The sequence below is a fragment of the Chiloscyllium plagiosum genome, chromosome 41, assembly GCF_004010195.1.
Source record: "Chiloscyllium plagiosum isolate BGI_BamShark_2017 chromosome 41, ASM401019v2, whole genome shotgun sequence".
Lineage (NCBI taxonomy): Eukaryota > Metazoa > Chordata > Chondrichthyes > Orectolobiformes > Hemiscylliidae > Chiloscyllium > Chiloscyllium plagiosum.
The window spans coordinates 5,144,651-5,166,740 of NC_057750.1; the positions used below are offsets into that span (position 1 = coordinate 5,144,651).

At 48.4% G+C, this 22,090-nt stretch overlaps 2 protein-coding genes across 4 annotated transcripts in view; one reads left to right on the top strand and one right to left on the bottom strand.

Annotated features, from left to right (window-relative positions):
- LOC122542688 (chromogranin-A-like) overlaps positions 1-5,606 on the top strand; it is a 19,908-nt gene extending 14,302 nt beyond the window's left edge. The window contains exon 5 of the mRNA XM_043680666.1: positions 5,029-5,606. Coding sequence (XP_043536601.1) covers positions 5,029-5,112 — 84 coding nt within the window. The 3' untranslated portion in view covers positions 5,113-5,606. The remainder of the gene's footprint in view (positions 1-5,028) is intronic.
- Positions 5,607-10,924: 5,318 nt separating this feature from the next.
- LOC122542774 (inositol-tetrakisphosphate 1-kinase-like) overlaps positions 10,925-22,090 on the bottom strand; it is a 46,282-nt gene continuing 35,116 nt past the window's right edge. For all 3 annotated transcript variants that reach the window (XM_043680806.1, XM_043680805.1, XM_043680807.1), the window contains 3 exons: positions 20,238-20,305; positions 18,371-18,533; positions 10,925-11,398 (listed from right to left, as the gene is read on the bottom strand). In XM_043680806.1, the coding sequence (XP_043536741.1) occupies positions 11,097-11,398; positions 18,371-18,533; positions 20,238-20,305 (533 nt within the window). In that variant the 3' untranslated portion in view covers positions 10,925-11,096. The remainder of the gene's footprint in view (positions 11,399-18,370; positions 18,534-20,237; positions 20,306-22,090) is intronic.

The following is a 22,090-nucleotide window of genomic DNA, read 5'->3' on the forward strand; positions in this document are numbered from 1 at the left end:
ACGTGCAAACTCCACACAGTCAGTCGCCTGAGGCGGGAATTGAACCCGGGTCTCAGGCGCTGTGAGGCAGCAGTGCTAACCACTGTGCCACTGTGCCGCCCACCGTGTTGTACCAAAGGGTCTGTTTTCATGCTGTACATTTCCGTCTGTATGACTCCAGGTTTCATTCCGAGCATGGATTAAGGATTGGCAAACAGACTGGAAGAAGAGAGTCAAGATAAGGAAGGGAATCTTTCCTATGTTGGCAGGCTGTGACTCATGGGTTACCACAAGCATCTGGACCTATCATACTATCACACCCAATTAGCATATTTCATCTTCTCCATAAGATATAGGAGCAGAGAGAAGCCATTCAGCCATCGAGTCTCTCCACCATTCAGTGAGATCATAGCTGACCTGATCATCCTCGGCTCCTTTTCTGTCTTTCCCCCCATTACCCTCTTCTGCTTAAAAATCTATCTCAGCCTTGGATAGGCTTAATCACCAACTTCATACTCCCTCTGCAGTAAGGAATTCCACAGTTTCACTCTGAGAAAACAAAGTCCTCCTCCTCCGTACCTTAAATGTACAACTCCTTACCCTCTGGTCCTAGACTTTCCCACAAGGGGGAACAACCTCTCTACGTCTCCCCCCGTCAAATCCCCTTCTATGTTCCAATCAGGTGCCCACCCCCCCAATCTTTTCCAGTGAGTTATCTCATTTCCCCTTTTGAATGCAGCAATGCTGTTCACCCCACCCACTCCCCCTGGTGGTTGAGTTCCACATACATTCCCATCATCTGTAATGTTGATTCAGTGCCAAATTGTCCCTTTTGTCTCTCTCAAAGTACTCTATGAAACTGAACCAATCAGAATCTACGCGCCAATCAAATCAGGACTGTGATTCTCAGCAGCACTGCTAATAAGGGGCAGTACTGAAATATAAAGTGGTCCCATTTCAGAAAGAATCTGTCTTTATATATCACCCTTCACATCCCTCCCACAGTACCTTCATGGCCAACAGAGTGGGTCACTGTTGTAGTGGCTCCATTTCCGAAGGAATCTGCTTCTATATGGCACCCTTCACATCCCTCCCAAAGTACTATCGTGCCTGACAAATTGGGCCACTGTATTAGTGGCCCCATTTCAGAAAGAATCTACCTTCATATATCACCCCTCACATCCCTCCCAAAGCACACTCGCCGCCAACAAAGTGGGGCACTGTTAGGAGCTGTCAGTTTGCACATAGCAAGCTCCCACAAATAGCCATGGGATAGTCACCCAAAGATTCAAGTGAATAATAAATATTTGCCCAGACATACTTAACCTGCTCCTCATCAAAATAATGCAGTAAGTTGACTCACATACAACTGAGTGTGGACAACTCTCCCTTTAACATCCTATTTCAAGCAATGGGGGTGGGGGGATGATGATGTAGTGTTGATGTCACTGCATTAAAGACCCAGGTCTGTGTGGACAGGGGTTCAAATCCCACCACAGCATCTAATAGAATCTGAACACCAGTCATAAATCTGGAGCTAGAAGCCAGTCTCAGTCATTAAACCCATCACCAGTTGTTGTACAAATCCTTCTGCTGCCCCCTTTAGGGAGGGAAATCTGACATCCTTACTCAGTCTGGGCCTACATAGAGTCATAGAGATGTACGGCTTGGAAACAGGCCCTTCGGTCCAACTCGTCCACGCCAACCAGATATCCCAATCTTTCTACTTCCATTGGCCCATATCCCTCTAAACCCTTCCTATTCATATACCCAAGCAGATGCTTTTTAAATGTTGTAATTGTACCAGCCTCCACCACTTCCTCATTCCATACACGCACCATCCTCTGCGTGAAAAGGTTGCCCCTTAGGTTTCTTTTATATCTTTCACCTCTCACCCTAAACCTATGCCCTCTACTTCTGGACACCCCCATCCCAGGGAAAAGACCTTGTCTATTTACCCTATCCATGCCCCTCATGATTTTAAAAACCTCGATAAGTGTGATTCCAGATGGGGTTAACTCTTGACAGTGCAACACTCAGTTCAGGGGGCAAATGGAGCGATTGCAACAAATGTCGATGACCTCATTTGCAGCACCACATAAAACCCCTACAAGTGCGGAAGGGGGCCGTTCGGCCCATCGAGTCGGCACTGACCCTCCGAACAGCATCCCACCCAGCTCCCTACTCATCCCCATAACGACCCTAACCCCAATGGCTAATCCACCTAACTTACACACCTCTGGACTTTACGGGGCAATTTCCCATGGGCAATCCACCCAAACCTGCACATCTTTGGATCATGGGAGGAAACCGGAGCACCTGGAGGAAACCCACACAGACACGGGGAGAATGTGCAAACTCCACACAGTTGCCTGAGGGTGGAATTGAACCCAGGTCCCTGGTGCTGTGAGGCAGCAGTGCTAACCACTGAGCCACCGTGCCAAAAGGTAGCATTCCCTCCAGTTATGAGTCCTGATTAATTTTAAGTTGGAGTCTCTGAGTGGGACTTGAACCCACAACCTCTCGAGTCACCAGCAAGAGGTCTATGCAGGGAGCCCTGGGAGGTCACCTCTCCCGTGAACTTCTGATGAGAAACTAACTGAAGGAGTGTGGCATGCGACCAAAGAACTATTTCAAATCCGTTTGTACTCCACGATCCCCGGCTATTCTCCTGAGCTGCCAAATCTGTCGAGTGATTCATTGAATAATTGAGTCATTATTCTCAAAGAAGTGAGCTTCTCAGCGCTCTGAGCACACAGTTAATCCCTCACCGTTTGCATGTTGGTTATCCACTCATCAGCAGATTACTGTGATGAGTGTTTGCCGGAGGGAAGTATTTGTGTCCTGGCTTGAGTGAGGTTTTGGATGAAGTGCAAATCAATGATAAATGATTGCAGACACACAGCAGAGTAGACAGGCTTGTTAGCTACACTGCCTGAGAATGAAAGACCACTGGTTAATATCACAAACGTACTGGTAGAGGAGGGTGTTTTGGAAATAATTAAACTGAGGGAGTCGACAACAGGTAACTTTGTGCATTGCTGGCTACTTTAACATTTATCACCCATTGTCCCTCAAGTGGTGGTGAGCCACTGCAGTCCACCTGCTGTGGGTTGACCCACAATGCCCTTAGGGAGGGAATACCAGGATTCTGACCCAGCAACACTGAAGGAATGGCAATACATTTCCAAGTCAGGATGGTGAGTGGAGGGAAACTTGCAGAGGCTGGTGTTCCCAGGTATCTGCTGCCCTTGTCCTTCCAGATGGCGGTGGGTTCGGAAGATGCTGTCTATGGAGCCAAGGTGAATTCCTGCGTGTGCATCTTGTAAGTGGTACACTCTGCTGTGACAGGTGGTGGAGGGGGTGCATGTTTGTGGATGTGGTGCCAATCAAACGGGGACTGCTTTGTCCTGGATGGTGTTGAGCTTCTTGAGTGTTGTTGGAGCTGCCCCCATCCAGGGGCAAGTGGGGAGTATTTCCCTCACACTCCTGACTTGTGCCTTGTAGATGGTGAGACAGGCTTTGGGGAGTCAGGAGGTGAGTTACTTATCGCAGTATTCCGAGCCTCTGACCTGCTTTTGTAGCCACTGTGTATTTATGTGGCTCGGTCCAGATCAGTTCTGGCTGAAATTGAGAGAAATGCCATTTAACGTTAAAAGAGAGGTATGGATGGTTACCAACATGTGAGGTATTGAGGTGAGTCAGTGGTGCAATGCTAATATCACTGGATGATGAATCCAAATCCCTAGGTTAGTGTTCTGGCGGGAGGGGACATGAGTTCAAATCACCCCATGAAGGTGAAATTATATTTTATTCAAAATCTGGAATAACAGGTGACTGTGGGAGTGACACTGTTGATGAAAAACCCCATCTGGTTCACTAATGCCTTTTTAGGGAAGGACACTGCCATCTTTACCTGGTCTGGCCTACATGTGACTCCAGACCCACAGCAATGGGATTGACTCTTATCTGCCCTCTGGGCAATTAGGGACGGGCAATAAATGACACTTTATCTAGCCATGGCCTGCATTCCTTAAAGAATAAAGAGATAGTTATGATTATAATTGTCCAGGAAAGGTTGTGATGGAGGTGGTTAGAGGGGAAAGGACAGTCTCTCATTAAGAAATTAGCTTTCTCCTGAAATCAGCTTCTGGGGTCTTTTTTGCTTTTGCAAAGATCCAATCACGATGACCAAAGTGTGTGTCCAAAACCAGAGGGCATAGGTTTAAGGTGAGAGGGGAAAGATTTAAAAGGGACCTAAGGGGCAACTTTATCACGTAGAGGGTGGTGCGTGTATGGAATGAGCTGCCAGAGGAAGTGGTGGAGACTGGTACAATTACAGCATTTAAAAGGCATCTGGATGGGGACATGAATGGGGTTTAGAGGGATATGGACCAAGTGCTGGCAAATGGGACGAGATTAATTTGGATATCTGGTCGGCATGGACGAGTTGGACCAAACAGTCTGTCTCCGTATTGTATGCTTCTTAGCCAATAAATTGCCTTTGAAATGTCATCCCTAGTGTAACCGAGTGTAAACAGTGAACTTTAAAGATTTCAAAGACAAGCAAAGGGGCAGTTCTCCCCAGGGTCCCAAGGCAAGTTGTCGTCCCTCCATCAATATCAACTTTGTGGTCACTGTCCTGTTTGTGGGATCTTGCTGTGCACACATTGGGTGTGGGTGATTTCCCCCACCCCAACCCATTCCCCAAATCCCCTCTCAGCCCCTCCCCATCCCTTCCACTCCTCCCTGCCACCAACCGGATTCATTCCTCCCATTGACCCACAGGTCGTACGCTCTACCTGTCTTCACCTATCCCCACCTCACCACCCCCTTTACCTGCAGCTCCCCCCACACCCACCCCTCCAGCCCTGAAGAAGGGTTATACCCAAAATGTCGACTTCCCCTCCTCCTGAGAGGACGGCTGGAAGACGGGACTTCTTCAGAAGTATGTCAGCAGGTGTTAAGGGCTGGCGCTACAGCACAATGCAGGGCCTTCTGTCGGGGTTGCCGTGACAACCGCTCTCTCCCTTTTCTCCCTCCCTGCAGGAACGCAGGCTGAAGAGCCTCGTGGCGATCGAGAAGGAGCTGAAGAGCGTGGCGGAGAAGCTGAGGGAGATCCGGAAAGGTTAAGGTGAAGAACTGAAACCCTGCGCCTTTCTCAGTCAGTCACACGCTTCACCGGTCAACGTTCCCTCCTGTATCCCAGCGGCGATGTACTGTTATCCGTCTCCAGGCTTGCAGCTGCCAGGGTGGGGTGCAGTGGTGCATGCTGCAGTCAAACAGCCTTCTGTTCCTTGTTTACATTGGCAGTGTCACCCACTCATGAACAGGGGTTGGATTTGCAGATAAGTTAAATTTAAAAGCCACTCCTAGAATCACCAGGTAAAATTTTCCTTCCCTATAGGACATTAGTGACCCCCAGACGGGCTCTGGCCCCAACAATTATGAGCCCAGGTGTTTTGTTTTTACCTGAATTCAAATTCTACGGCCTGCCCATGATAGGGTTCAAATCCAGTCCCCCTAGGATGTTACTGGGGTCTCTAGACTCCTGGAGATGTACAGCACAGAAACAGACCCTTTGGTCCAACTCGTTCGTGCTGACCGGAAGTCCTAAATTAATCTCGTCACATTTGGCCCATATCCCTCTGAACCCTTCCTATTCATGTACCCATCCAAATGCCTTTTAAATGTTGTAATTGTACCAGCCTCCACCACTTCCACTGGCAGCTCATTCCATACACATACCACCCTCTGTGTGAAAAGGTTGCCCCTTGGGTCGCTTTTGTATCTTTCCCCTCTCACCCTAAACCTATGGACTCCCCTACCCCAGGGAAAAGACTTTGTCTATTTACCCTATCCATGCCCCCTCATGATTTTATAAACCTCTATAGGATCACTCCTTAGCAGAGGTGGGGGTGTAGCACGGTGGCTCAGTGGTTAGCACTGCTGCTTCACAGCACCAGGGACCCGGGTTCGATTCCAGCCTCGGGTGACTGTCTGTGTGGAGTTTGCACATTCTCCCCGTGTCTGCGTGGGTTTCCTCCGGGTGCTCCAGTTTCCTCCCATAATCCAAAGATGTGCAGGGTCAGGTAGATTGGCCATGCTAAATTGCCCCATAGTGTTAGGTGCTTTAGTCAGAGGGGAATGGATCTGGGTGGGTTACTCTTCAGAAGATCAGTGTGGACTTATTTGGCCAAATGGGAATCTAATCTAATCAGACTCTGACACGCCAGGGAACATAGCCCCAGCCTCTCCCTTTCGCTCAAACCCTCTGACTCCGGTGATAATACAGATGTCCTGCCCTCCTGTCCAAGAGGGGAATACAGCACAGGCTGAGGGTGGGTCAAGAGATCAAGTGAAGCTGCTTGACATCTCTGGGCATTGGAAAGAATGAGAGGCGATTGCTTTGGTATGTGTGGGTTACTGGGAGACAGGCAGGAGATTGGCGCTTAGTCCTGGTGCTCATTCGGTAAGCTGGTGGGGCCAGAATGGGCTGAATGGCCTCTTTCTACCCCATTTAAAATGCAGCGATTCTGAGAGGGTGGGGTCTTTCCCCAGATGGGGGTTTGCCCTGATTGTAGTGTCGGGGGGTAGGTGGGGAGAGCCTTTCTGACTATAGGGAGAAATCTGTTTACTAAGACCATAACGAATCCTTGGGAATTGCCTACCCAGAGGGCAGTGGGTGCTCAGTTAGTGAGGGGGCTTCAAGACTGAGTTCATTTTTTCTTTAGACGTAGAGATCAGAGAGGGAAGTGTGCCAATGTTGATCATGATCTTGGGGGAGTAGCATAGAGGGGCCAAATGGCCTAATGCCCCTCCTTCCTACTGTGAAGGCATCATTAAATGAGTTTGGCTTTTGTCCTATCTGACAATTCTCTGCTAATCCACTATCTTACCATTGGAACCCTGTTGGTCCTTAACCTAATAAGGGTGTTATACTTAAATTGGGGGGCAAATGTTAACAAATTAACCCCCCCCCCCTAAAATCGTAACAATAAGGAGCACCAGAGAATGGGGTGGATCGGACAATTCATTCTGTCATCAGTGCGACCTCATCAGTCATGGGGATGTTACCTTAACAACAGAAATAACCAGCCTTCTAAATAAGGAAGACCACCAATTGATTCAAGTGTAAAAATATCAATCATCTCAGATGCAGGTCGGGGTCAATTAGTGATCCCAGGAAAGGTTAGAGTCTCTGTTAAGCTAAAGAGTGAAGTGCCGTGGGAAAATGGGGAAGACAGGAAGTCCTAATGGGCTGAACTTTGACCCTTTCGGGAGGATTTTGGGCGCTGTCCCAGAATGTCGAGATGGGTGGGAAGGGTCAACACAGCTCAAGTTATCATGATTGCAGAGGAAGACTCAAAAGATTGCTCACTGGCTCTGAAGGGGCAGATTTGAGAAATAAATTTGGATATAGAGGAACCTTGTTTATTCAGCATTCGATTAACCAAAGTTCATGGATGATCCAAACAAGATCGCAAGGTCTCGATGCGTGGCTAACTATGTTATCCGGCATCAATTATCTGGTATTTGATTAACCAAATTAAAAACTCCCCTCCCGTGTCCTTCAGAAAGTCAAGGATCTTCTGTACATGTATTATTTATAAACATCAATCACACTGTCCCGAATGAGTGGAATGTAAATCATAAACCCTTATTGCCAGGAAACTTGATTATTAACCACTTCCTTCTTTATCGAGTTAGATGTAGGTGGGATGTTTCCTCAGTTGGGAAGGAGAAGGTGTCTAGAACAAGGGAACACGGTTGGCATAAGGGGGTCAGCCATTTTGGATTCAGAGGAGGAGGAATTTCTTCCCTCAGAGAATGTTGGGCCTTTGGAATCAGAGAGCTCAGTTATTGAGCACATTTGAGAGAGAATTCTCAATGGCTGGATATCAAGGGGTGTGGATCTGTATCTTGCAATGGGCCGAATGGTCCATTTCTATTCCTAATTTCTGTTCCTACAGGAGGAGGAAACTATAGGGCAAGGTTTAAGATGAGAGGGAGGAAAGATTTGAATAGGAACCTGAGGGGTAATTTTTTTCACGCTGAGGGTGGTACAGGTATGGAATGAGCTGCCAGAAGAAGGGGTGGAGGCTGTTACAAGTATGTTTAAAAGGCATCTGGATGGATACATGAATAGGAAGGGTTTAGAGGGATATCGGCCAAATAGTGGCAAATGCGACTAGGTCAGATCGGGATGTCTGTTTGGCACGATTGAGTCTGTTTCTGTGCTGTATGACCCTATGAGACAGGGGCGTAAAGATTCACAGGTCATGTTGGATAGCAGACCAGGCTTGAGGGGGCTAAATGGCCTCCTCCTAGTCTTATTTCCTCAGGCCTGCTGATGGGCAGGTACAAATTGATTTCCTTTCCCCTCAATTCCAAGAATCAATGCCAGCCTGTTAGTCCCTGCTTTGCGATCCAGTGTATCCACCTCAATCACTTCCTTTGACTAGAAAGGTTGACTTGTACTCCTGGCAGGCGCTGTGTTTGACCCCAGCAATGTAGTCAGACAATTTTCAGCTCTCTGCTGCTGTCCATGAGCTGTCAGGAACACCGTGATTCAGTGTCATGGGCATCTGCAGAGCTGCAGAGTCAAGTTATAAACCTGCTTTCAGTTCCTTGTCATTTGAAAGTGAGGGCTAGGCCTTTAAGGTACCCAGTGCTACCAACCTCTACCCAAAAGCAGGACTGAAGACGAGAAGGGAGGGCTCACATTCTAGATTTTATTTTTCTCACAGAACACAATAATAGTAGCCTACAGTCCCCAAGAACCTCAGCGGTTCACGAAAGCAGCTCACTCCAGGGCAATTTGGGATGGGCAAATAAATTCTGGCCTAGCCAGCAACACAAACAGGGCAAATTAGAAACAAAAACTCCAAACACGGCGACAGATCTTGAGAGGGGGAAGGGAAGTCAACTTCAACTTTGAAAGGCATAAAATTGACGCCTCGGCCTCTTGTGTCAGGTTCTAGAAGGCTCCGGAGAGAGAGAGAGAGACAGCCCCATTCTGAAACAAGATTGGTAACTGGCCCAGAAAACGGGCCACTATCCATTTGATTGACCCAGTTTGCGCACATTGCCATGGAAACCCAACAGAGGCCTACAATTGCAGGCTTCACAGTGGATTGACCCAGAGCTGGTTATGGTAATGTAACAATGGAGGGCAACAGTGTGCAGTGAGCGATCCTTTATTTGCCCAGTGAACTGAGAGGAAATGAGATCTTAGATGTCCAAACACACACACACACACACCCCCCAACAAAAGACCCCAGACTTCATTGCGTGAGTGACATTGCCATTCTGACTGTTATATTCTCCTTTCCCTATAAATCCAACCTGTCCTTGTTAATTATTAGGCCGTTTCTTTCTGTTCCTTTGAATACTTTTAGTTTTTTTGCCATCGTGAAGATCATAGTTTGTATTCCCAAAGGTGCCTGAGGTGAGTCTGTCTCGCAGTCACTGGCACAGTTTGGTTCACTGTCATCATCATCGCACAATGGGTACACAATCCATCAATGTGTGAGATAATAAATTGTTTGACATTACTGCCGTGTCTCCGTGTTCAATCACTTCTTTTAACAGAACTGCTGAAGAGAGAGAAACTTTCCATTTCATCAGGACACATTTGCAAGAATGCCAAATTTCAAGCAGTCACGAAAAGGATTGGGAAGTTGCTTCTGATTGGCTGAGACAACAATTGGAAATGTCCCCAGTAAGGAAGAGGCGACCTGTTGTGGTGCAGTGGTATTGTCCCTACCTTTGAGCTAGCCGACCTGGGTTCAAAAATATCCACAGAGGTGTGTTGTCACATGACCAAATAGAATTGATTTTAAAATGATCTTTAATCCTCTCTATGACCCTAACCAAAAAACATAATACCATTGGCTAAGCGGAGCCTTTTATATACAAAAGAAATTCCAATCAAGACATTACAGCATTTCAGGGAAAAAAAAAGTCTTCTTAAAAAAATGGACTTGAATTTCAGTCAAACATTTTGCATATTTATACACACAGCTATAAAACAAGACGTGGAAACCGTCAGTAGTTTCTAATCACTTCATGAAACCGTTGATAAGATATCAGCTACAGTAAAGTTTGTGTAATCCAGCACAGAGCAGCAGGTATCTGTGAGGCTGGGGGATCAGAAACACCAGTCTGTGCAGAGGATCATATCTGGAAGGAGTTACACGCGATTTCTGAGGCTTTTCACTTGCTGGCTAATCCCTCATCCAGCTCCTCAAACGCAAACCCTCAAACACAGACCTTCAGAGACTGACAGAGCCTTTTCAATCATAAACACAGACATTCAAACACAGACCCTTGGACACAGATGGCACGGTGGCTCAGTGGTTAGCACTGCTGCCTCATAGCACCAGGGACCCTGGTTGAATTCCAGCCTCGGGTGTCTGTGTGGTGTTTGCATGTTCTCCCTGTGTTTGCGTGGGTTTCCTCCGGGTGGTCCGGTTTCCTCCCACAATCCAAAGACGTGTAGCTTAGGGTGGATTGGCTGCGCTAAACAGCCCACAGTGTTCAGGGATGTGTGGTTCAGGTGAGGTGCATTCGCCAGGGGAAATGTAAAATAGTAGGGAAATGGATCTGGGTGGGATACTCTTTGGAGGGTCAGTGCAGACTTGTTGGGCCGAAGGGCCTGTTTCCAGAGTAGGGATTTTATGAGCCCTAGATTCGAGGTGTCAAATAACACCATCTTGTGTGGAGAAGGAATCTCGAGTGATGGCTAGCACGAGGGGACATAGCTTTAAAGTGAGGGATGATAGATCTAGGACAGATGTCAGAGGTAGTTTCTCTACTCAGAGAGTAGTAGGGGCATGGAACGCACTGCCTGAAGCAGTAGATGTGCCAAATTTAAGGGCATTTAAATGGTCATTGGATAAACATATGGATGAAAATGGAATAGTGTAGGTTAGATGGGCTTTAGATTGGTTTCACAGGTCGGCGCAACATCGAGGGCCAAAGGGCCTGTACTGCGTTCGAATGTTCTACGTTCTATGTCCACTTCCTTAAAGTGCAAGCTCCCTTTGCTGCTTTGCCCAACTGGTGTTTCGTTTTTAATGGAGGGCGTCTAATGGGGGGATGGTGGAGAATGGTTATTCACAGGTGGACTGGCACAGGCCGGCCGGCGGTAAGGAAAAGTCCTGGAAGCAGCCAGACTCCGATGCCCGCTTCCCCATGGGAGCTTCCTCTGGCTCCCAACCCTCGCTGCCCAGGCCGTTGGCACGGTTAGAGATGGGGGCAGGTGACCAGGCCTCCGGCAGGTCCCGGCACCACCGGCCAGCACCCGGTCGATTGGCCAATAGGCCTCGTCCCTGCGGGTCTCTCTCCCGTTCCCGCAATAGTGCCTCCATGTGGTTCAAGAGAGCGCTGAAGAATTCCGGGACACCCTCGTAACCTGCAGGAAGAGCAGAGAGAGTATGTTATCCCCAAGACAGACATTATAACACAGAGGGAGAAAGCGGGGAAGGGGCAGTGGTGGCTAGAATTGGCCTCAGTTCCCCAGATTGGTTGGGAGATGGTTGTGGAGCATGGGGGGGGTGGTGCAGATAGACATGAAATGGCCGCCACTTAGCAGCTGTCAAATACCACATCTTGATACTTTGGACAAGAGAGCGTGTGTGTGGATGTCAAGGGTCAAGTGAGGATCAGGCCAGGGACTTGACCCTGACCCCCCAACTATGAGCACAGCAACCTGACTACAGTCCCAGACCCGATGGGCTGAATGGCTTCTCTGTCTTTGGGCTGGAGACCTCAAATCCGATCACATCACATGGTTGCAAACTCTGCTCATGAGATATAAAAAAGGAGGCCATTCAGCCCCTTTGTCAGTCAATAGGATCGTGGATGATCAGATTGAGGGCTCACTTCTTCATTTCCACGTAGGCCCCAATCTCCCCCCAGTCGCCCTCAGACATGTTACCCGGGTTTTGTCACAAAAGGTCATCGAGTCTTACAGCACAGAAACACACACTTCAGTCCAACTCATCCGTGCCAACCATGTTCCCAAACTGAATTAGTCCCATTTCCCTGTGTTTGGCCCATATCCCTCTAATAGCTTCCTATTCATATACCCACCCAGATGCCTTTGAAATACTGTAATTGTACCAGCCTCCACCACTTCCTCTGGTAGCTCATTTCATTCGCACACCACCCCCTGCGCGATAAAGTCACCCCTTAGGTCTCTTTTAAATCTTTCCTCTCTCACCCTAAACCTGTGCCCTCTAGTTTTGAACTCCCCTACCCAGACGAATAGACCTTGGCTATTCACCCTATCCAAGCCCCTCATGATTTTATAAATCTCTATAAGGTCACCCCTCAGCCTCTGACGCTCAGTGAAAATAGCCCCAGCCTTATAACTCTTCAGCCCCAGTAATGTCCTTGTAAATCTTTTCTGCACACTTTCCAATTTAATAATATCCTTCCTGTAATAGCATGATCAGAACAGCACATAGTAGTCCAGAAGTGGGTTCACTCATGTCCTGTACAACCACAACACTCCCACTATGGCTTGTCTATCATGGTGGACACCCCATTTGCCTACACCTGATTGGACAAACCGGTCGCTTGCTTGCTCACCAACTGGCTGATTCCAGAACAATCTATTCCTCCAGTGCTTTCTCCCGCCAAAACCAACTCCCACTCCGTATCCAATGGAGAAAGAGGAACATGGAGACACATCCTGGAGACTCCAGATCAATCCTAACCACTATACCAGGGGAATTCCACCTTCCGTTGCCTTTCCCACCTATCACCACCTCCCCACCTCCTCACAGACTCACTCCTTCCAGAGCAAGGCCCAATCATGGTTGCCTCATGGGTAGAGAAGTCACGGGGAAATAGAGGGGAGAGGGCAGAACCAAATTCTTTAGGGAAAAGAAGAGAGAGGAAGTTGGGAGGGAAGTTGGGAACAGGAATGATTCTCCCCACAGCTCACCCCCACCTTCTCAAGGGATGGGGCAATAAATGCTGGGCCCACCCAGCGACGCCAACATCCCATGAGTGAAAACCAGCATCTACTTTGTCTAGTCCTTTCTATTTTATAGAATCATAGAGATGGACAGCACAGAAACACATCCATTGGTCCAACTCATCCATGCCGACATGATATCCTAAATTAATCTAGTCCCATTTTCCAGCACTTGGCCCATATCCCTTCAAACCCTTCCTATTCATATACCCATCCAGATGCCTTTTAAATGTTGTAATTGTACCAGCCTCCACCATTTCCTCTGGCAGCTCATTCCATACACATACCACCCTCTGTGTGAAGAGGTTACCCCTTAGGTCTCTTTTAGATCTTTCCCCTCATCCTAAACCTATGCCCTCTAGTTCTGGGACTCCCCCATTCCGGGGAAAAGACCTTGTCTATTTACCCTATCCATGCCCCTCATGATTTTGTAAGCATTCTGTGACTTCCAATGAGATTGCCTGTTGCTTTCCAAAACTCTGGAGAGAAACAGGCCCACATGGCCAACAGGCAATGGAGGTATTCAAGACAATTTGGAGAGGAACATTGAGCATGGATATCAAGGAGAATGCAGGAAGTAACAATATTCATTTGAACAGCCAGTTGTTATGGACCTGTCCAGACCCCCTTCAAAACATTTCAATAAAGTAGCCCAGACCCTAACTTTGCTCATTGTTTTAAACAAGTGTAATGCAGATATTCCAGGAGGGATGCAGCTGGTCAAATCACTTAGTTTTAAGCAAAACAGAATTTATTTACAAGATTACCGAAAAGAGAACAGAGTACTGAATAACTTAACCTTTCCGCAAATTGGAACAACTTAATGATGCTGTTCCAAATTCCTGCAAGAGCTCCCCATAAACAGCCCTTGGCACAAATGGTAAAATCATACACTGGGTCTTACAGGAGAGAGAGAGAGATGGCCAAAAATGGAACCTTCTTCCATTGTAGCTGTTTCTTTGACTAACAATCTGACTGATCTCTAAAATCCAAACCACAGAAAAGCTGAGCTGGGAGAACTGGCCACTCCCCTTTCATTGTACATTTTTTTTTCAAAACTTTGAAAGCATTCTGCCTGAGGCAGTGTCTACTAGCTATAATCACATTGACCCTAAAACCCAACCAAACCAGACGTCTCGGCAACTCTGTCTCGTGCAACACTTTTGAAAACAAATCCGAGGACGGCAGAACTCTGTTAAAAGGAGCTGCATTGTCTCCTAGTACCGGCACGTTAGGCCGAATGGGCTCCTCCTGAGCTGTAATAAGCCTGTGATCTCTCTTGACAGGACAGTCTCACCATTCCCAGGGACATGTGGACTTTAAGTGCACTCCCTTTGTGGTAATATCATCCCTAAACCAGGAATAATCACCAGGGCCTGAGCTTTATAGAACCCAAATATTCAACAAAATATCCTTAGGGTGGGCTTTCCCAAGAGGAGGTTGAGACCCCCCAAGTGGGGTGCTGACTGGCCTACGCCACCCTACCCTCTCCACTCCCACTGAAGGGTCCCACCGATGTTCAAGCCTCGAGAATGGAGGGAGGTCACGGTGGGAAACATTTCGAGCAGCATCGACCGAGGACCAAGTCATCAACTAATCCCACCCAGCCTCAGGCAACTAGCTCGGGAAGATCTGAAAGGGCAGTGGGATCGGATTCGATCATAAAACCTCAAAAAGGGAAACAGATAAATACGTGAAGTGGGAGGGGAAATCGCAGAGCAATGTTGGGCAGGGTGTGGGGGAGGATAAGACCAAGGGGGCAAGACTAATTGTTCTTTCAAAGATCCGTGTTGGGTCTACGTCTATTTTATTTGGAAATATGAACCGGCAAGATGGAAGTTTGGAGCCTGTTGTGTAACAGTGAATACAGAAGTGTGGGTCTGAAACCACTGGAAAGGGAAGTGGGAATCCTGGGCTTCATGTCTCAGTCCACCAAGGTCATACAACAGTTGGAGAAGTCCCCCCCTCCCCCTCCATCTCGTGCTCTCCTTCTCTCCTCTCTCTGCGCCCCCTCCCTCTCCCAGTCCTCCTTCTACACTGGGGGTGGGGATTCTATGATTGGCATCATTGGGGCAATACCCTTTAGTGTCGCTGGGTGGAAATCCATGGAGCCCCACTCCCTAACAGTCCTGTGGGTGCTTTTACACTCTGGGGATCAGGACGGTTCATGAAGGAAGCCTCACCATCACCTCCTCCAGAGGCAATTAGGGATGAGGTAATAAATGCTGGCCCACATCCTCAGAATGACTGTCTTAATACTTCTGTAAAATAAAGGACGATTAGTTACAGGAAGTGACAGCTCCTTGAGTTGGATTCTGGCACTGACTAGTACCAATGACCTTTGACTCTAGCTCATGAGTGCAGGGAGCAGTTTTGGTCTGGCTGTTTGCAATCTGAGACACTGGAACTTACAGCACCACTGAAGTATTAGCACGAGTGTTACAGTCATGAGTTACCTCATACAAATAGCAGCACACCTTAACAAGATAAGCTCCTTAACGTCACAGGATTTCCCCAGTTGCCTCAGAACCAATTAATGATTTGCAATACTCAGAGAGCACAGAACTAAACTTGGCAGTCAAACCCACACAGCAAGATTCCAGAAACAAGCAGGGGCGAACCAACTCCGAATGTGAAGAGTAAATATAGGCTGCAGAGAAAAGGAGGATTCTGTTCGGGACAGAGCCCTAGGACTTGTACAAATGCAGCTGAGAACAAGGACATGCCTTGACTTAAAGTCCTATTTAAAGGGTGGAAGCAGGGGTCAGAGGGTCAGTGCTGAGGGAGCGGGTATTGTCGGAGGGTCAGTGCTGAGGGAGCAGGCACTGTCAGAGGGTCAGTGCTGAGGGAGCGGGTACTGTCGGAGGGTCAGTGCTGAGGGAGCAGGCACTGTCAGAGGGTCAGTGCTGAGGGAGCAGGCACTGTCGAAGGGTCAGCATTGAGGAAGCTGGCACAGTCGGAGGGTCAGTGCTGAGAGAGTGGGCACTATCGGAGGGTCAGCCCTGAGGGAGCGGGCACTGTCGGAGGGTCAGTGCTGAGGGAGCAGGCACTGTCGGAGGGTCAGTGCTGAGAGAGTAGGCATTATTGGAGGGTCAGTGCTGAGGGAGCAGGCACTGTCGGAGGGTCAGTGCTGAGAGAGTGGGCACTATCGGAGGGTCAGCCCTGAGGGAGCGGGCACTGTCGGAGGGTCAGTTCTGAGGGAGCAGGCACTGTCGGAGGGTCAGTGCTGAGGGAGTGCCGCACTGTCGGAGGTTCAGTGCTGAGAGAGCAGGCACTATTGGAGGGTCAGTGCTGAGGGAGCAGGCACTGTCGGAGGGTCAGTGCTGAGGGAGCAGGCACTATTGGAGGGTCAGTGCTGAGGGAGCAGGCATTATTGGAGGGTCAGTGCTGAGGGAGCAGGCACTGTCGGAGGGTCAGTGCTGAGGGAGTGCTGCACAGTCGGAGGGTCGATGCTGAGGGTGCGGGCACTGTCGGAGGGTCAGTGCTAAAGGAGCAGGCACTGTCAAAGGGTCAGTGCTGAGGGAGCGCCGCACAGTCGGAGAGTCAGTGCTGAGGGAGTGGGCACTGTCAGAGGGTCAGTGCGGGGGAGCGCCACACTATCGGAGGGTCAGTGCTGAGGGAGTGAGCACTGTCAGAGAATCAGTGCTAGGGGAGTGCTGCACTGTCGGAGGGTCAGTGCTGAGGGAGCAGGCACTATCGGAGGGTCAGTGCTGAGGGAGCAGGCACTATCAGAGGGTCAGTGCTGAGGGAGTACCGTACTGTTGGAGGGTCAGTGCTGAGGGAGCGGGCACTGTTGGATGGTCAGTGCTGAGGGAGTGGGCACTGTCAGAGAATCAGTGCTAGTGGAGTGCTGCACTGTCGGAGGGTCAGTGCTGAGGGAGCAGGCACTATCGGAGGGTCAGTGCTGAGGGAGTACCGCACTGTTGGAGGGTCAGTGCTGAGGGAGCGGGCACTGTTGGATGGTCAGTGCTGAGGGAGTGGGCACTGTTGGATGGTCAGCACTGAGGGAGTGCTGCACTGTCGGAGAAAGTGCTGAGGGAGTGCCGCACTGTCGGAGGGTCAGTGCTGAGGGAGTGCCGCACTGTCATAGGTGCTATCTCTTAGCTGCAACACTACACTGAGGATTGTTGTTAAAGATCCTGTGGCCTGCACTTCAGTGCAGAGTGAGAGTAATCTCTCTCAGGCCAGGATGTTAATGTTCTACAACCATCACTGCAACTGATTATTGCAATGCTGTCTATGGGATCTTGCTATGTATAATCATCTGCTCATGTTACAGCAGGGAACCACACTTCAAAAAAAAACTGTCATTGATTGCAAAACCATGACGGTGTGAAAGGTGCTGTGCAAATTAAAAGTTTACATTTAAATTATTCAGCTCTGATTAGGAGAGAGATCATAAAACAACAAACAGTAGCTCAGTGGTTAGTACTGCTGCCTCACAGCACCAGGGACCCAGGTTCGATTCCAGCCTTGGGTGACTGTCTGTGTGGAGTTTGCACATTCTCCCCGTGTCTGCGTGGGTTTCTTCCGGGTGCTCTGGTTTCCTCCCACAGTCCAAAGATGTGCAGGTCAGGGTGGATTGGCCATGCTAAATTGCCCATAGTGTTAGGTGCATTAGTCAGAGGAAAATGGGTCTGGGTGGGTTGCTCTTTGGAGGGTCTGTGTGGACTGGTTGGGCCGAAGGGCCTGTTTCCACACTGTAGGGAATCTAATCTAAAACCGCATTTATAAATTGAGGTCATGGCTTAATGGTATTATCACTGGGCTATTAATGCGGGGACTAGCGTTCAAATCCTGCTATGATAGAGTTTGAGTTTAGTGATGGAAAGGCTGGAATTTAAAGTCTAATGATGACTGTGGATCTATTGTTGATTGTTGGAAAAGCCCATCTGGTTCACTAATGTCGGTTAGGGAATGAAACGGCCATCTTTACCTAGTCTGGCCTACATGTGACTCCAGACCCACAGCAATGGGGTTGACTCTCAGCTTCCCTCTGGGCAATTAGGGACGGACAATACAGTTGGTTTTACTATAACGTACATTTCTTCAGTGCAAATTGGCTTTAATTTGATTGAAGAATTTAGACCATTATTTGTAGAACGTGAACTTTCCCCTTACCTGTTTTGGCTATAATGCAATTCCGGTCTCATTATCTTAAATGGCACAGCTATTGCGCGATTTACTTATAACGCAAGGATGGAACTATTGCGTCGTGTCAGAACCGACTGTAACTGCTGGTCTGGACAACGGTGCCCTGATCCCGTGAGTGAATTAGAAAAGAACTGATAAAGCACATTTAATGTATAGACAGATCCCAAAAAGAGTGAGAGTTACCAAAAAGAATTCAATACCGGGCTGCAGATGAGGAGCGAAAGCAGGAGTGTGACTCTGACCGACCTGGAAATGCGTTGATATCAATCAGTGCGAGTTTGCTGGTTTTATTGTCCACAATCACATCCACCCCGAACAGCGACAAGCCCAGAGCTGCCTGAAGGCCTTGGCTGATGAACTGGATGATTCTGTCAGACGGTCCACTCGGAAGGCGATCCCCTTCCCCTCTCTGAGGCGATGGAACAAAACATAGCTGAGACTGAGGTGCTGTCCAAGCACATCTCCCCTCGCACCTCCCTCTCGTCCAACACTCACCTCCAGTCCCCCACTTCCCACTGACCCTCCTTATCCTGGTTCCACACTCCCCCACTGGGTCACAGTCACTCTCACTTCTATAGCTCTATCACTGCTCCCTACCTCATCTCTGATGGGGTGGAAGTGTTACTATCACTGGGTTAGTCATCCAGAAAATGAGGACGATATTTTGGGAACATGAGTTCAAATCCCACCAAAGCTGAGGTGAAATTCGAATTTGGTGAAAATCTGAAATTAAAAGTTGATTGTTTTAAACCCCCATCTGGTTCACTCACGCTCGTTTAGGGAGGGAGATTTGGCATCCTTACCCGGTCTGGGCCTGCGTGTGACGACAGATCCTCAGCAATGTCATTGACTGTGGGGATGGGAAATAAACACAGCCCCCGGTCGAGTTTTAATAAAACATTGTACAAAGTCCTTAAAAGTTTTGGACATCTCTCAAAATCTCATCTCGGCCTTGCTTCCTCAAGGGGCCCAGTCTCAGCTTCTCCAATCCATCCACTTTACTGAAATCCCTAATCAGGTCAGAGAGTCATCCAGCACGGAAACCGACCCTTCGGTCCGAACTGTCCATGCCGACCAGATGTTCTAGATTAATCTAGCCCCATTTGCCAGCACCTGGCCCATATCCCTCCAAACCCTTCCTATTCATATACTCATCCCTATGTCTTTTAAATGTTGTAATTGTACCAGCCTCCACCACTTCCTCTGGCAGCTCATTCCGTACACGCACAATTCTCTGTGTGGAAACGCTGCACCTTAGGTTCCTTTTATATCTTTCCTCTCTCACCCTAAACCTATGCCCTCTAGTTCTGGACTCCCCCACCCCAGGAAATTGACCTTGTCTATTTATCCTATCCATGCCCCTCATGATATTATAAACCTCTATAAGGTCACCCCTCAGCCTCCAATGCTCCATGAATAACAGCCCCGGCCTATTCAGCCTCTCCCTGTAGCTTGGCACGGTGGCACTGTGGTTAGCACTGCTGCCTTACAGCATCAGAGACCCGGGTTCAATTCCCGCCTCAGGCGACTGACCGTGTGGAATTTGCACATTCTCCCCGTGTCTGCGTGGGTTTCCTCCGGGTGCTCCGGTTTCCTCCCACACTCACAAAGATGTGCAGGTCAGGTGAATTGGCCATGTGTTAGGTGAAGGGGAATGGGTCTGGGTTGGTTATGCTTCGGAGGGTTGGTGTGGACTTGTTGGGCCGGAGGGCCTGTTTCCACACTGTATGTAATCTAATCCAACCCTGGCAACATCCTTATAACTCCTTTCTGAACCCTTTCAAGACCGCAGCTGTTCAGGAACTAAAATGCACTGTTCATGTCAACCAGATGGGAATGCCGTGTTTTGGGAGGGGGAGGGGGAGGGGGGGGGATAGTTGAGAAACAGATGAGGTTTGGCCACGGTGAAATGTGGAGAGAATTTCAGAGCTTGGGACCCAGCTAGCAGAGGGTCTGGCTATCCATGGTGGAGCGATTACAATTGGGGTAGACGCAAGCGGTCAGAATGGGAGAGACCCGGTGAAATTGCGGGCTGGAGGGAGCGATTTGAGAGAGAGAGCTGGATGGTGAAGCCACCGAGGGATTTGAAAATACAGTCTGCAAGAGGACTTACCTCCGTTAAATGTGAACAGGATTCTGGCTTCGAGACTTCATGGCTGTTGAAGAATATCGTCTTCTGATCTGAAAAGACAGTATCCATCAAACTCCCGCACGCACCCTCTCTCTCTTCCACCTACAATTGTTCCCCACCCGGCCCCCTCCCACACAAATGTCACCTCTATTTGCATTTATTTAGCCCCTGTAGTGTCCCATGGTGCTTCACAAAAGCAGATGAGCCACAGAAGAGGATGTTGGGACAAGTCATTGAGATGTACAGCATAGAAACAGACCCTTCGGTCCAATTCGTCCATGCCAGATATCTTAAATTAACCTCGTCCCATTTGCCAGCACCTGGCCCATATCCCTCTAAACCCTTCCTATTCATATACCCATCCAGATGCCTTTTAAATCTTGTAATTGTACCAGCCTCCACCACTTCCTCTGGCAGTTCATTCCATACACGCACCACCCTCTGTGTAAAGAAAATTGCCCCTAAGGCCTTTTAAAATTTTTCCCCTCTCACCTTACCTCTATGCTTTCTACTTTTGGACTCCTTACCCGGGAAAAAGACCTTGACCGTTCACTCTATCCACATGCCTCATGTTTTTATAAACCTTTATAAAGTCAGCCCTCGACCTCTGACACTTCAGAGAAAATAGCCCCAGACTGTTCAACCTCTCCCGATAGCTCAACCTTAAAATCATTCCCAGAATCCAATGTCACAAGAAAATAGATACCTACATAGAATGACAGCAAATTCACAACACCAAAACAAGCAGTCTGTCCAAGTGGTCTATGCTGGTCTTTGTGTTTCATGTGAGTCTCCTCTCATATCTTTAATTCCATCTATTCTCCCTCATGTACTTACTGAGCTGCCCGTAACTGCTTTTCACCTCAAGTACTCATGGTGCCAACAGGTTTCACATACTACACCGTCTCTGGGTACAGAGTTTTCAAAAAAAAAGAAAAAAAAATAAACAGGAGATTCTGTCCGTTGTGAAGGGCAGTGTTTGTCACTGGCCACCCGGGTGTTTTCCTATCTTCCTGGTGGTGGAATTTGAATAAAGATTCGTGCACTTTGTGTCTTTCACTGTGTCTCACACCTGCACACACACACCATGGGTGCTGGGGATAAAATAAGCACTACCGCACTTAGGCGGTAGTGAAAAAAAAAGAAAAAGATAAATAAATAAACAGGAGTGTCAGAGGTTCGGTTCACTCTGAGAGCTGGCTCTGAGGGAGCTGGGTCAGTGTCAGGGACTCTCCACGTGTGAATAAAGGATGATGGTATACTGGCCTTGGTGGTGTTAGAACATAGAACAGCACAGCACAGTACAGGCCCTTTAGCCCTCGATGTTGTGTCGACCTTCTATCCTACTAAGATCAGACTAACCTATATACCTTTCAATTTATTATCATCCATGTGCCTGTCCAAGAGTCGCTTAAATGTCCCTAATATGTCTGACTCTACTCCCACTGCTGGTAGTGCATTCCACACACCCACCACTCTCTGTATAAAGAGCCTACCTCTGACATCTCCTCTAAACCTTCCTCCAATCACCTTAAAATTATGCCCCCTCAGGATAGCTGTTTCTGCCCTGGGGAAAAGTCTCTGGCTATCCACTCTATCTATCCCTCTCATTACCTTGTACATCTCTATCAAGTCACCTCTCATCCTTCTTCACTTCAATGAGAAAAGCCCAAGATCCCTCAACCTTTCTTCATAAGACGTGCCCTCAAGTCCAGGCAGCATCCCAGTAAATTTCCTCTGCACTCTATCTAAAGTTTCCACATCCTTCCTATAATGAGGCGACCAGAACTGAACACAATATTCCAAGTGTGGTCTAACCAGAGCTCTACGGAGCT